Raw genomic sequence first — 12,758 nt, 5'->3', positions numbered from 1 at the left:
ATTCCGAGTAAACTTCCCTTCGCCTTTTGAAGGAATTCAATGTGAAGGTTGTACAAAGTGACATTTATTTTTTAACAATGCTGTCAAAGTGAGTATCAGGCACAACAGTGCCGCTATAACGCAGGCCACCATCTTGATCGTTTTGGTTGGATTGATCACATGACTAAAAATGCGTCATCATTTTCCAAAGCATCTTTTTTCACAGTCCACACTACCATGCGAAAACCCCGTTTTCAAATTTATCCACTTTGGAGTGCTTTTTTAAAAGCTCAGTTTTCATGGACAAAAACGCCGTCTCAGTGTGAACGTAAGGCCAGAACGGAGAGAAAAAGATGCGTTTTCATGCGAAAATGTATTAGTGTGGACTAGGCCTGAGAAGCAGGATATAAGATGTTTAAACTTGCTTTTAGAGAATAGATCTTGAATATAAATATATTTTGTCTTTACCGCACTCGCAGAAGTATAACCAAGTAAAAAATACACTTATATACAAAATACACTTATAAGATACATTCTCTTAAAGCAAGTCTAAATATCTTCTATGTTGCTTATCAAGTAAATTTTACTATTTTAAATGGAAAACGAGACACTTGATATGATTTTTTGCATTTAATTATTTACTGAATTAAACTTTAAAAAATGTTTTTCATTTAATTCAGTGAATGTCATTTAGAGGTGTTTACAAAAAAGATGATTTTGTCCACTATATTGTTAGGAAGCACGTTTAATACATCCTTTTAATTTGGGGCACTAGCTGAATAGTCGGCTAAGAGATAATCGTTGCAATAATCTCCCGAATTGTTGAATAAATGTTATAATAATTGTTAGATAAGTCGATTATCAAAATAATCGTTAGTTGCAGCCCTACACTGATAGAAGCTGAATCCCTTTTTGCCAATCTTATTTATGGGCATAGTAGAAGGTTGGCAGGAAATGATGGGATAGAAAAGATGTGATGGACGGGATCGGGTAATGTAACGGGCAAGTGTCTTAACAACTACCTTATTTTTACATTACACGAGTCTCAGTCCATGACATGGCAGTCGGCAGAGCATTAGGCTTTGCATCACTGTCTCCCCAGTCATGTTTGTCTCTTCCAACCACCACCCTTCCTTTTAACACAATGTTTTATGCTGCATTAACGTGATCCGTGATCAGATTGTCCTATTTTCAACATTAGTGTGCTTTGCTTTATCTGCATTGTTAGTGTGAATTCTAATAGCTAAATTTTTCTAATGTTCCTTAGCATGGATTGAAACTAAGTGTATCCTGCTAATGCATGGACAGATATACTGATAATTCCTTTATTGCTAATGGTAATTACATATATTTGATATGCCATACATAAATATTAAGTCCTTTAACCATCAGCAAAAAACATACTTTTGTCTGCCATGTAGGATGTTACAACTTGAGTAGCAATGTTTTTTTTGTGTTGCTCCAGTGGCCAACTTGTGTTTTTGATTGATTATGACAACACATGAATGCACCATTCTAAAACTAATTCCATTGATATCTGGCCAATGATGGGATTGCTTATGATCAAACTCATTTAGACTTTGTTGATCATGCATGTTTCTCTGCCTCACACACACTCTTGTCTCTTGCCCTCAGGTTTGTTTGTAAGAACAATGGAGTTCTGTTTGAGAATCAACTGCTACAGATAGGCATAAAGTCTGAATATCGCCAGAACCTGGGTGAGTCAGCAAAACATCTGCAAAATTGTAATTGCATCATCTGGAAGTAATCATTAACAGTCAAAAGTTTGAACTTTTGACTGAATTTGTTTCTCGTGATCTTAAAATCCTCTTGATCTAAAGGTTAATGCTTGAAATAAGTTTTGAAAACAAATATAAATTGTACCTATGTTTGAATTTCTTTACAGAACTAAAACTTTAATTGATGAGTTATACCAGATAGTAAAGGGAAAGAAGCAAACAATTGCCTAGCACACATGGGAACACCTTCAATACTGTTTAACAGTGGTCGATCGATATGGGTTTTTAATGGCTGATTCAGCGAGCAGGGTATTGGCATAGATAGATAGAGATATATAGATATAGATATAGATATATCTATATCTCACACAATTTAATATAGTATAACATAACCATACAATTATTTAGCACTATATTTACTCTAGTCCAGCAACCATGGATGGCATGTGCACATTAATAATTGCATTTTCTCACAAAAGACAGAATCGAACTAATTGCATACAGTGCATAGTGAATATCTCTTTTACTCATAGCGCACATGTAGCGCTTTTACTTTATGGTTGCACTCGTGCAAGCAGCAATCTTCTGACAGTTTTAAATAGCTGAATCTCCTGTTTGGATTTTCACGAACTGCGATAATTAAAAAATGCCAAATATCAGCCAATTTATCTGCCTCGGTGATATATTGGTCGACCACTATGGTTTAAGAAGCATCCCAGGTGGATAACACAAAGTTGGTTGAGAGAATACCTAGAGTATGCAGATCTGCAGTCTAGACAACAGGTGGCTACTTCGAATAAACTAAAACATACTTTTTTTTTTTTTTATCTTTGTTTTAATTTATTGAAATAATTTTTAATAAGCACTTGAGCAATATGTAATTATATAATAAACAGTACATAATTCCATACTTCTATTGTAGCTTCCATGTTTCATAGTTCACGGGGACTTTACTGTTATTCTAAAACGTTGAGCAATGTGTGTCAGCTGAATTCTGGACTCTGTCATCAAGTTTATTTTATTTTAACCTGCATTTATAGGAGTGGTTTCAATGTAGGCATTTTACCCTGTTGCATTAACATGATAAAAACCTGAAAGAGATGTATTAATATGTGATTTATTATTTCAATGCATGTATGTTACCCATCCTTGCAGGGCGAATGTATCTGTTCTATGGCAATAAGACATCAGTGCAGTTTGTAACCTTCACCACCACAGTGACCTGTCCAGGAGAGCTACAGTCTCATATCCTTTACCTCTATACATGCAAACAAATCATTCTTACTCTTAATGCATATTGTCATATATACATCTAATAAATGAGAGTGAATTAAGTGTTTTGTCATGTGGTTTTTTCTGTGTGTTGGTTTGAGTTAGCTCCTTGACTGATCCCACAGCTAAATGTTCAGACTAAACCAGTGGAGCCTCTCATAGAAGGAGGTGCTCAGGTGCAGCAGGTCATCAACATCGAGTGTCTGACTGACTTTAGTGATGCACCACTCCTCAACATCAAGTTCAGGTGACGGACGCACACACTTACATACTCTAAACATGGGCAATGCTGGGTATGCGGTGTTCACTCTGAAATTGACATAGCTGATATGCTGTCTCAGGTATGGTGGAGCTCTCCAGAACCTCACACTCAAGCTGCCTGTTACCATAAATAAATTCTTCCAGCCCACAGAGATGGCATCACACGACTTCTTTCAGCGCTGGAAACAGCTTAGCCAGTAAGTGTGTGTGTGTGTGTGTGTGTGTGTATATACATGAGTAAAATTACTGTGTACATTATTGTTTTGGTAATGAGGGATTTTCTATATTTCCAAAATGTAATATTCCTCCATCACAGGCCACAGCAAGAAGCGCAGAAGATCTTCAAGTCCAACCTTGCTATGGACCCAGAAATACTCAAAGCTAAGGTAGGAAACTCAACCTGGAATTCTAGCCTACTGCATACTGTGCAGCGTAGACTTTATATCAGTTAATATATTTTTTTTTATAGTTTGTAGGCATTATGAAATTATAAACATTTCAAACAGTAATATGCTTTATTATTGTCACTTGACCTCATTTCTTTGTTTAACTCTGCAAGTGGTGCATTTTTAATCCTCTCAAATAATAAGTGTAAGGTAGAAAGTGTAATTTGTAGCCAGAAGTTCACCGAGAATGGCATGAATTTATTTAAAATTGATGATTAATTTCCCTGACGTTCAAACAAACATTTTGGAGTCGACTAGTCTAAAAAGTCAAAAAAAAAAGTCAAAAAACGTGTTTATGCAACCCATTTAAAATACTTAATCTATTCCTAAAAGCCACATTTGACACTAAATTCAGCTGAAAATGGGCATTTATCTGTGAAGTGCTTGCCTTGCATTATGATCATTGTACATTAAAAATAGAACATGACATGCGTTCACTTAATCAACATTAGCAAATACAGGCATATTTATTGAAAACAATGGAACGAACAAATAGAGCAAACCTAATAGCCTGTTCTAAAGGGATTTCACTATGTTACTGAACATATTAAAACAGGACATATCAGGACATTGTTGAAAATAATTAACAGGTAAGACATATCTATGAGGGAAAAGCTGCGCATGCAAGAATGCACAGATTTAAAGAAGACTCAAATGTGAAAACATCCAGAGTAATTTGCAAGCCAACATTTCAGAAAGTCAAAACCACCACCAAAGTGAGTTCTATAGCTACTTTGGTCATCTTGTGAAATGATGTTTTTCTGTGTGCGTCGCAAGTGAGAGGGAAGAAGCATGCGTGGCTTTAGGTCAAATAGAACTTTGTATACATCTGCTCCAGATAACCTTATTATAATTGTATTATAATATAAATATATTATATTTAACATTTAACAAACATGATAGTAATTTAAGTGCAGCATAAAAATATGAAGCCAAACGTAAAAAATATTGACAGACTGGTATGTGTTGACTAGCAGCATCAGAACCGTTTAGTCGACTAGTCTCACACATCCCTTGTTTTTAAATTGCCACTTTTCTTTCATTCTCACCTCTGTCTTTCATGTTTGGTAGTTGCTGGGATTGGGCATGGCTCTCCTGGAGAATGTGGATCCGAACCCAGAGAACTTTGTGTGTGCCGGAGTGATCCAAACCAAGGCCCAGCAAGTTGGATCTCTGCTAAGACTCGAGCCCAATACACAGGCTCAGGTATGAACATTCACTGAATTATCTACACTCATATCCATTGGACACGTCAAACTAAAACTTACTTCACACATATAGAAAAGGAAAGAAATGCATCAATTATCAAAAGGCTAAGGCTGCTGGAAGCAAGGCTTGAATTATATGCTGTTGCAACACTGGTGGTGGCGACTCGTAATAAAGATCAACATACAGAGCACTGTCCCCAATCTTACAGACTCTACGTCAGTCTCCAAGTCACTTTTATTGCGTCTTACTGTTGTCTGTGTGTCTCTGTGCCTGCTGATGCAACTCAAGTCTGGGGAGCAGGTAACGCATTCATCCTGCCACCACACTCTTATCCTAAAATACCTCCCTCCCCCTTTTTGTGCTTTGTTCAATGCCTGGTAGTAGAACCCAGTTAATTTGGTGTGACTGGGGTTTCATAGTCCTTCTTTTTGTATCTGTGTTTTATCATAGAGTTCCTTTAATCATTGTGTAAGTTTACATTTAGTATTGACGGTAAGGATTAGACACACATTCGGATTGTAGAATGGGTGTCTATCTGCAGATTTAAAGGGATGGTCCACGCAAAAATGAACATTTACATTTTTCAACGTCATGTTCCAAACCCTTGACTTTCTTCCGTGGAAGATAAAAAGGAAATGTTAGGCAGAATGTTAGACTGACAGCTGTCATTCTGCTTAACATTTCCTTTTGTGGGACTCCGAAGAATGAAAGTCATTAAGGTTTGGAATAACATGAGGGTGAGCAAATAATGACAGAATTTATGTTTTTGGGTAAACTATCTCTTTAACTTGTCTTTCTCATTTATCTGGTCTGTGTGTGCATGTGCGCTTTGTAACACTATCTGTGCTCTTTCTTAGATGTACCGGTTGACTCTGCGCAGCAGTAAGGACACTGTCTCCAACCGTCTTTGCGAGCTGCTGGCAGAACAGTTCTAGACAGTGAGCCGAGACCAGCACTATCTAGAACCGACACCAAGACCAGACCAGCGTTCCACCTGAAAGACCCCAGAATAAAAATTCTACAAAAACATTCATGCATAAGGGAAAAAGTAGCTGTCAGCCGCTGGCAGCCATATTACTGTCCTTCTGATAATGATTATTATTACTGTTATCATCAGCGCTGCCCTTCTTGTTTTTATTGGTGTTTAACTGTGTGTGAGCAATAGAGTGAAAGGATGTGCGTGCGTGTTTTTTCGTACAAGTGTGAAAGAGTCATGGTGATAGTTTTGTTCTCTGTCCTGCCTGTTAAACGATAAACTCCTGTGCTTGTGTTGACAGCTGGTTTGTGTTATGGGTTGGGGGATAGAAAGAAAAGTAAAGAAAAAGATGGAAGTGGAGGAAGTCTTCCTTCTCTGCTGTTTTATCCATTAAGTTTCAACCTTTAGCTACTCCCAACACTTGTTAGACTGCACATTAGCTGTTTCTTTGGAACATTCCCTATTAGCCAGTTAAGTGGACTGGGCAAGTCCGTTAGCAGGACAGAAAAATACAATCTCAATACACTAAAGTAATGACACTTCTTTTAAAGAGGCCAGAATCACTAACCCCCCCATCCCTTTGTCTCTCGTTTTCCTCCACTAAAATCTGTCTGATCCAGAGCCATTGGTGTACATAGCAAAATAAAAATATATTTCACCAGTACCCTACAAGCATTTCCAATTTATGCCACCATGGTCCTTCTGACGTAGAAATGGCCAGTGCACTTTAAGAGGCTTTGCGAGGAAAGGCTTTTATAATCCTAACCCCTTTTCCTGTTCTTGTCCTATGTATTCAGTACTTGTCCTAACCCCGTACCTGACACAATGTTTATTGAAAAACAAATCTCTATATATAAAAAATATATATATATATATATATATATATATATATATACATACATATATATATATATATATATAAAACCATGTAAATGATAACCTTCATGGTTGCATTTGTATGTCTCTTTGTTGTTTTTGATAGTGGTATATTGTCTGTGTTTGTATGCTTTCTTAAATGGTCTAATGTTTTTGCTCTTCTTTTGGACATTCCATTCTGTACTATGAGTGAATTGGGCATAATGTTCCAGGATAGTTGTACGGTGTTAAACAAGGTGGTAGGAAATTCTAAAATGAGGAAGTTAAGCAGAGATAAGGTCAGGTCCATCAGTGTGTGCGTCTGCACGTGAAGAGTGCAACAGCAATGGATCTTCATTTACATGTCTCTTTTTTTTTGATAAATTTAAAGAAAAATACATCTGGATGACTTTTGACCTCATCTGTCCATCCTCCAGTACAGTTATTGACTGAAATTCCTTACATGTCACACAATTTACTTTGATCTGTTGAGTGGTGACTGGCCACCCCTGATGACCCATATTTGCTTTTGTTTTTTTTTGCACAGCGATAAAAACTGGAAAAGCACTTGGTTTGTGAAAAGTTGTGCAAGATTTGTCACATGCACACAGTTGTACACACAAATACCCATGCATTCTTAGGCTTAGAGAACGAGGGCTGCGGCACTGGACCAAAGCATCTGCCAACTGTCAATCACATACAGGGATCATAACGATTTTGGTCAGCATTGTGTGGCGAGTGAATGTGCGTTGTATTCTGTGTGCTGATCCATGTAAAAAAAAAAAAAAAAATTATGGAACATTGTCATATTAGTTCAAAAGGGGTCATGCTTCCCTCAATGCAGAGATGCCGTACTGAGGACATTGTCATTGTAGTTGATTATAAAGTCACAGTCATGGCGTGTGTGTGTGTCTATGCAGTATCAGCAAGCTAATGCAGCCCCAGTGTATCGCTGTTCAACCTGTCAGATACCTGTGTTAGATTCAATTTACTCTGTACTGAATAATGTGAAAGTAAAATTATGCCATATGCTCGAACCAGGTGTTTTCATTGTTTTTTTTTTTGGGCTTGGAGATTAACAAACTAGGGTATTATTTCTGAGCACACTGTTAAAAGTTGCATGTGCATAATAAAAACAAATGCAAAACAACTATACAAGTAGTTTTGTGTTAGCATTAATAATAGTGTTTAATAAATCGAATTTAATTTTAAGTAAGGCACCCCTGCATCGTGATCTATTATGCAGCTGCAAGCTGTGGAATGATCTGAGAAATGTGCATGGCAACATTAAAATAGAAAGTAAAGGGCATCGTGTAAGATTGTTTAAAATAGAGCCAAACTGCTTAGTTCTATGCGCAAAATCCATGTAATTATGATGTAATGTGGACCACTGAACTAAGCGTTTTGAATAATGAATTTTGTTTACGAGAGAAATATTGTTCGCGCGCGATGCAGGGTTTGTTTACAAAAACAGATAGAAAGATAGGAAAGACTCGATTGACTGATTAAAGCGAAACGATGTGCTTTTTAAAATGTCAACAGAGACAAAGAGTCGTTGAATGAAAACAGTTAATCGCAATAAAAATGCCGAGGTCTTCCAGGCAATTTGATGATGGCGAATAAATAGAGCGTGCCCGCGCGCGCGTCAAAGTGCAGCCCTGAGCGCCGATTGGCTGAAAATGACATCACATACAATTGTACTATTCTTAGCTTCTGGAAACGGGATGACCTCATCTTTTTCCTCCCTCGCGCAGGTATTGACATACAACAACAAATGATGTTAGATGCGCAGACAGGACGGAGAGGAATACGGGAGAGACAACTTTGGAGAGAGCGATAACGAAACTATAAAGTAAGCAGATTATAATTGTACAGTACACGCGTTATTCGCTTTCTTTTGTGCTATTTACATATTCGTCCACAAGCTTTGTTGGACTTTCTCAACATTTTTTGATTTCCTGCGCACTCCATTTAATTTGACAGTGCTGGTGAGTATTATCTTTTAGTTTATTGTGATTAAGCCTAACTTGTTTATTGACATTGTGATTACTGTTCATCAAAACAAAAGTATTTTTGGAGTATTCTATTTGGAAGATATGGTCTTTGACTGTTCATTGCGTCATAATCTAAAACAATGTTCTTCTGTTTATTTCCATTATTCCTAGGTTCAATTTTCGGATTAATCAGATTTATCAAAGACAAAAAACAAGAGATGGTTTACTACAGGGGTAGTCAGTCCGAGCAGCCACCGTTGTCGCGTATCCTGCCGCATCTCTACCTTGGTGCAGAGACTGACGTAACGCAGGTATCTTTTCAGTTCTCTAACGATCTTTTAAGGACGGTATATATGACATAACAGTACAATAATGCTCAGCATGTCATCTTAAAATAATCTTTGCTTTATACACCAGTTTTAAAATAGTTCGCTCTATTGGCGTAATACGTTCATAATGTCTCTTGTTTTCTCATCATTAAACATTTGATTATACCCACAGGATAGTTTATCTGACCGAGGCATATCATACGTGCTAAGCGTGAGCCGATGTTGTCCTCAGCCTTCATTTCTACCTCAGTCCCAGTACCTCCGTATCCCAATAGACGACTCCCTTCGGGATGATTTGCTTCCTTGGATTCCTCAGGCGTTGCACTTCATTGGTGAGGGACCCGGAATCCCACTGCTTGCATCATCTTATATTTGCATCTCAATTGCATGAAATCATTAAAACTAGCTTTAATGACTAGAAAGACAATGGAAGTGCCTGTCACGTACTTCACCACAGTTTTCTGTAGCTAATGTGAAAAAATGTCATTATATTGCACACCACATGCTCTAAAATAGACTTTATGGTATATATTAATTGGAATTAAAACTAATGAACTCTTTCAGATGGGGCCATGTCACTTGGCTGCTCAGTCCTGGTCCACTGTGCGGCAGGAATCTCTCGGTCTCCAGCGCTCGCTGTGGCCTATGTTATGTATAGTCTGAAAATGGATCTGGACCATGCATACAGGTAATGTTTGTTTTGCTTCTACCTACATTTCCTGTTTAATAAGTAGTGAGATTTTGCATTAAAAATAGAACGAGCCAGGCATATGGAATTTGTGACGTTATTTGTACGTGAGATGGTTAATGGATTATTTCACCCAAAAATGAAAATTCTCTCCTCCTGCCATCCCAGATGTGTATGACTTTCTTTCTTCTGCTGAACACAAAGGTTTATATAAGAATATCTCAACTCTGTAGGTCCATACAATGCAAGTGAATGGTGACCAGAACTCCAAAGGCTCCAAAAAGGAGATAAAGTCAGCATAAATGTAATCCATACATTTCCAGTGATTTAATCCATGTCTTATGAAGTGATCCAGTTAGTTTTGGGCGAGAACAGTCCAAAATGTAACTCCTTTTTCACTTTACATCTTGTTTCTCACCAGTCTCTTGGGCGATCATGATATTAAGCTCCATTACACTTCCTATAGCGCCATCTGGTGTAATCATGCTTAAAATCATGGTTGTGCCTAGAGTCTGACATGGCAATATGTACAGTGAAAAATAAATTATATTTTTGTCGGTTCTCACCCAAAACCAACTGGATCACTTCAGAAGACATGAATTAAACCACTGGAGTTATAAGGATTATGCTGACTTTATCTCCTTTTTGAAGCTTCAAATGTCTGGTCACCATTCACTTGCATTGTATGGACCTACAGAGCTGAAGAAAGTCATACACATCTGGGATGGCATATGAGTGAGTAAATTATTTTTGGGTGAACTAACCCTTTAAATTAATTGATTTTATTTATTTATGAGAAATATGGTTGCTTTGTTTGAGCAAATAACTGAATTGTACCTGTCAATTCATTACTTTAGGTTTGTGAAAGTACGCAGACCTACAATTTCACCTAACTTCAACTTTCTTGGCCAGCTGCAGCTTTTCCAGGGAACACTATTTTTGATGAATAATAACAACACAAACCTTCACGCACAGGAGTCAGTCAAAACTTTGGATAACTGCATACAACCCACTAATGACAAAATCAATAGCAGCTCCACAGTGTCACTGTTAACTAACTTGAACCTTCAAAACAGCATGGACAACAACTGTATAATTAATGGGTGTACTGAGGATTCCAAAGTAAATGTACAATGTGAGAACAAAAACAACCAAATGGAAAATAATCAGAGCCAAGGCCAACACTATGAGGTGAAGAAGCCAGAGTTTAACTTATCTCTTTCTGGCAAGCTTGGAGCTCTTACTCTCCACACAAATCCTGTAGAGGTACAAAGACCAGTCAACATCACATCTCAGACACTACAGGATGCACCAAAGCTAAACCCACCTAAGCCTACTTTTCTACAAATTCCATCCAGCCGCATTTCTCTCGCAGAGAAACGCAAAAACCTTACTCTTTCCCTAACACCAGTGATTGCAGATCCTCAGACTCACCAGAAGGGGTCAACAGTAAACAGTAGTAATCTGAAGCAGAGCACGATATGCAGTTCAACAGGATCTCAGACTGGGGAGTCAGATAGATTGGGCAGTGTAAGCAGGTTAACCCGCAAGGAGGCTTCAGCCAAACACAGCTGCTCAAGAGCACATAAAAAGAAGAGTAAACTAAACTACGACAACCCCAACCCCTCTTTTAGCAGAGCAAAGGAGGAGCAACAAAGAACAAAAACAAACCTGCCGAACCCTGCAGACAATTCAAGCACAAGTTCACAGAGGCAGATCCAGGGACCATGTGGTATCGCCACTTCCCCACCAGAGCTTTTAGAGAAGGAGGTTACTGGTGGCGTAGAGGCTGTGGAGGGTATGGATGGAAACCAGAGCCCCCTGTCTCCTGTCAGTCTAACAGTCAAGAAAATACTGGACTGGGGAGAACGCATGCTGCTTGGGGTCTTATTTGGTCCACGCATTAAAGTGGGACAGGCTGCTTTGCCGTGCAGATGTTGAGGTAGGGACTGGTGGTATGAAAATTGCGCTATTTAAAGATACAGGTGTAAGCAAGAACTCTTCAGCAAGGCATAAGAACTCTTCTTTACTACAGGAGGGATCTTAAATGACGAAGAGGACATTATGGATGCAAAAGCATATGTATAAGTGTGTGAATGTGCATGTTCATTCAAGACTATTGGACAGCTCCTGACTGTGAAGAAGACATATGTATAAATGACTGAAATATCTGCAGAAAGACATGCATTTTGTTCTGTTATTTTGTTCTGCCTGCCTGTAAATTTATTTATTGACATACACTGATAATTTTTATTTATAAAGGGGTATTTTGTGGATGGAATTTTAACAATATATAGCTTGTACTGAATACAGTGTTCATTAAAGACTATTTTACTCTGTCTTTGTATTTCATTTTTGCCTACTTTAACTATTGAAATTGTACTGAAATGTTTAATAGACAAAGAACATTTTATTACCAATTTATTATAAATCAATTCAACATCCTGTCAAACAAAATCTGCACAACAATCTTGTGATATAAATAAAGATGTCTAGCTTGTGTGGAATTTGAGGACCTGTTCAAATGCAATTCACTCTTTTTTTTCTCCCAGTTTGGAATGCCCAGTTCCCACTACTCAGTAAGTCCTCATGGTGGTGTGGTTACTTCAATCCGGGAGGCGGACAAGTCTCAGTTGCCTCTGCTTCCTAGACCCTCAATCTGCACATCTTATCATGTGGTTCGTTGTGCATGACACCGTGGAGACTCCGCATGTGGAGGCTCATGCTACTCTCTGCGATCCATACACAACTTACCATGCACCCCATTGAGAGCGAGAACCACTAGGTTCATGAGGAGGTTACTCCATGTTACTCTACCTTCCCTAGCAACCGGGCCAATTTGGTTGCCTAGGAGACCTGGCTGAATTCACTCAGCACACCCTGGATTCGAACTTGCGAATTAAATTGCCAGGGGTGGTAGCCAATACTCTCTGGGCCCTGTGCAATTCACTCTTAAAAATAAAGATGCCTGGAAGAAACAATAAGGGTGTTTTGCAGCAATGCCATAAAA

At 38.2% G+C, this 12,758-nt stretch overlaps 2 protein-coding genes across 5 annotated transcripts in view; both read left to right on the top strand.

The window, feature by feature from the left end:
* The window catches only part of ap2a1 (adaptor related protein complex 2 subunit alpha 1), a 38,406-nt gene extending 30,632 nt beyond the window's left edge, over window positions 1–7,774 (top strand). For all 3 annotated transcript variants that reach the window (XM_052139297.1, XM_052139296.1, XM_052139295.1), the window contains 7 exons: window positions 1,615–1,697; window positions 2,874–2,964; window positions 3,115–3,237; window positions 3,332–3,448; window positions 3,568–3,637; window positions 4,769–4,903; window positions 5,764–7,774. In XM_052139297.1, coding sequence (XP_051995257.1) covers window positions 1,615–1,697; window positions 2,874–2,964; window positions 3,115–3,237; window positions 3,332–3,448; window positions 3,568–3,637; window positions 4,769–4,903; window positions 5,764–5,841 — 697 coding nt within the window. In that variant the 3' untranslated portion in view covers window positions 5,842–7,774. The remainder of the gene's footprint in view (window positions 1–1,614; window positions 1,698–2,873; window positions 2,965–3,114; window positions 3,238–3,331; window positions 3,449–3,567; window positions 3,638–4,768; window positions 4,904–5,763) is intronic.
* A 518-nt stretch (window positions 7,775–8,292) lies between these two features.
* Window positions 8,293–12,083, top strand: si:ch211-195b15.8 (probable dual specificity protein phosphatase DDB_G0281963). 2 transcript variants are annotated; one of them, XM_052139354.1, is made up of 5 exons: window positions 8,293–8,589; window positions 8,903–9,042; window positions 9,233–9,392; window positions 9,625–9,748; window positions 10,606–12,083. In XM_052139354.1, the coding sequence occupies exons 2-5, from the start codon at window positions 8,950–8,952 to the stop codon at window positions 11,687–11,689; spliced, it is 1,461 nt and encodes a 486-aa protein (XP_051995314.1). In that variant the 5' UTR covers window positions 8,293–8,589; window positions 8,903–8,949; the 3' UTR covers window positions 11,690–12,083. The 2 variants fall into 2 exon arrangements, with proteins under 2 accessions (XP_051995314.1, XP_051995313.1); XM_052139353.1 differs by having other exon boundaries at window positions 8,293–8,725.
* The last annotated feature ends 675 nt before the right edge of the window (window positions 12,084–12,758 follow it).

Source organism: Xyrauchen texanus, chromosome 12, assembly GCF_025860055.1.
Source record: "Xyrauchen texanus isolate HMW12.3.18 chromosome 12, RBS_HiC_50CHRs, whole genome shotgun sequence".
NCBI lineage: Eukaryota > Metazoa > Chordata > Actinopteri > Cypriniformes > Catostomidae > Xyrauchen > Xyrauchen texanus.
This window is presented reverse-complemented; position numbering and strand designations above follow the sequence as displayed.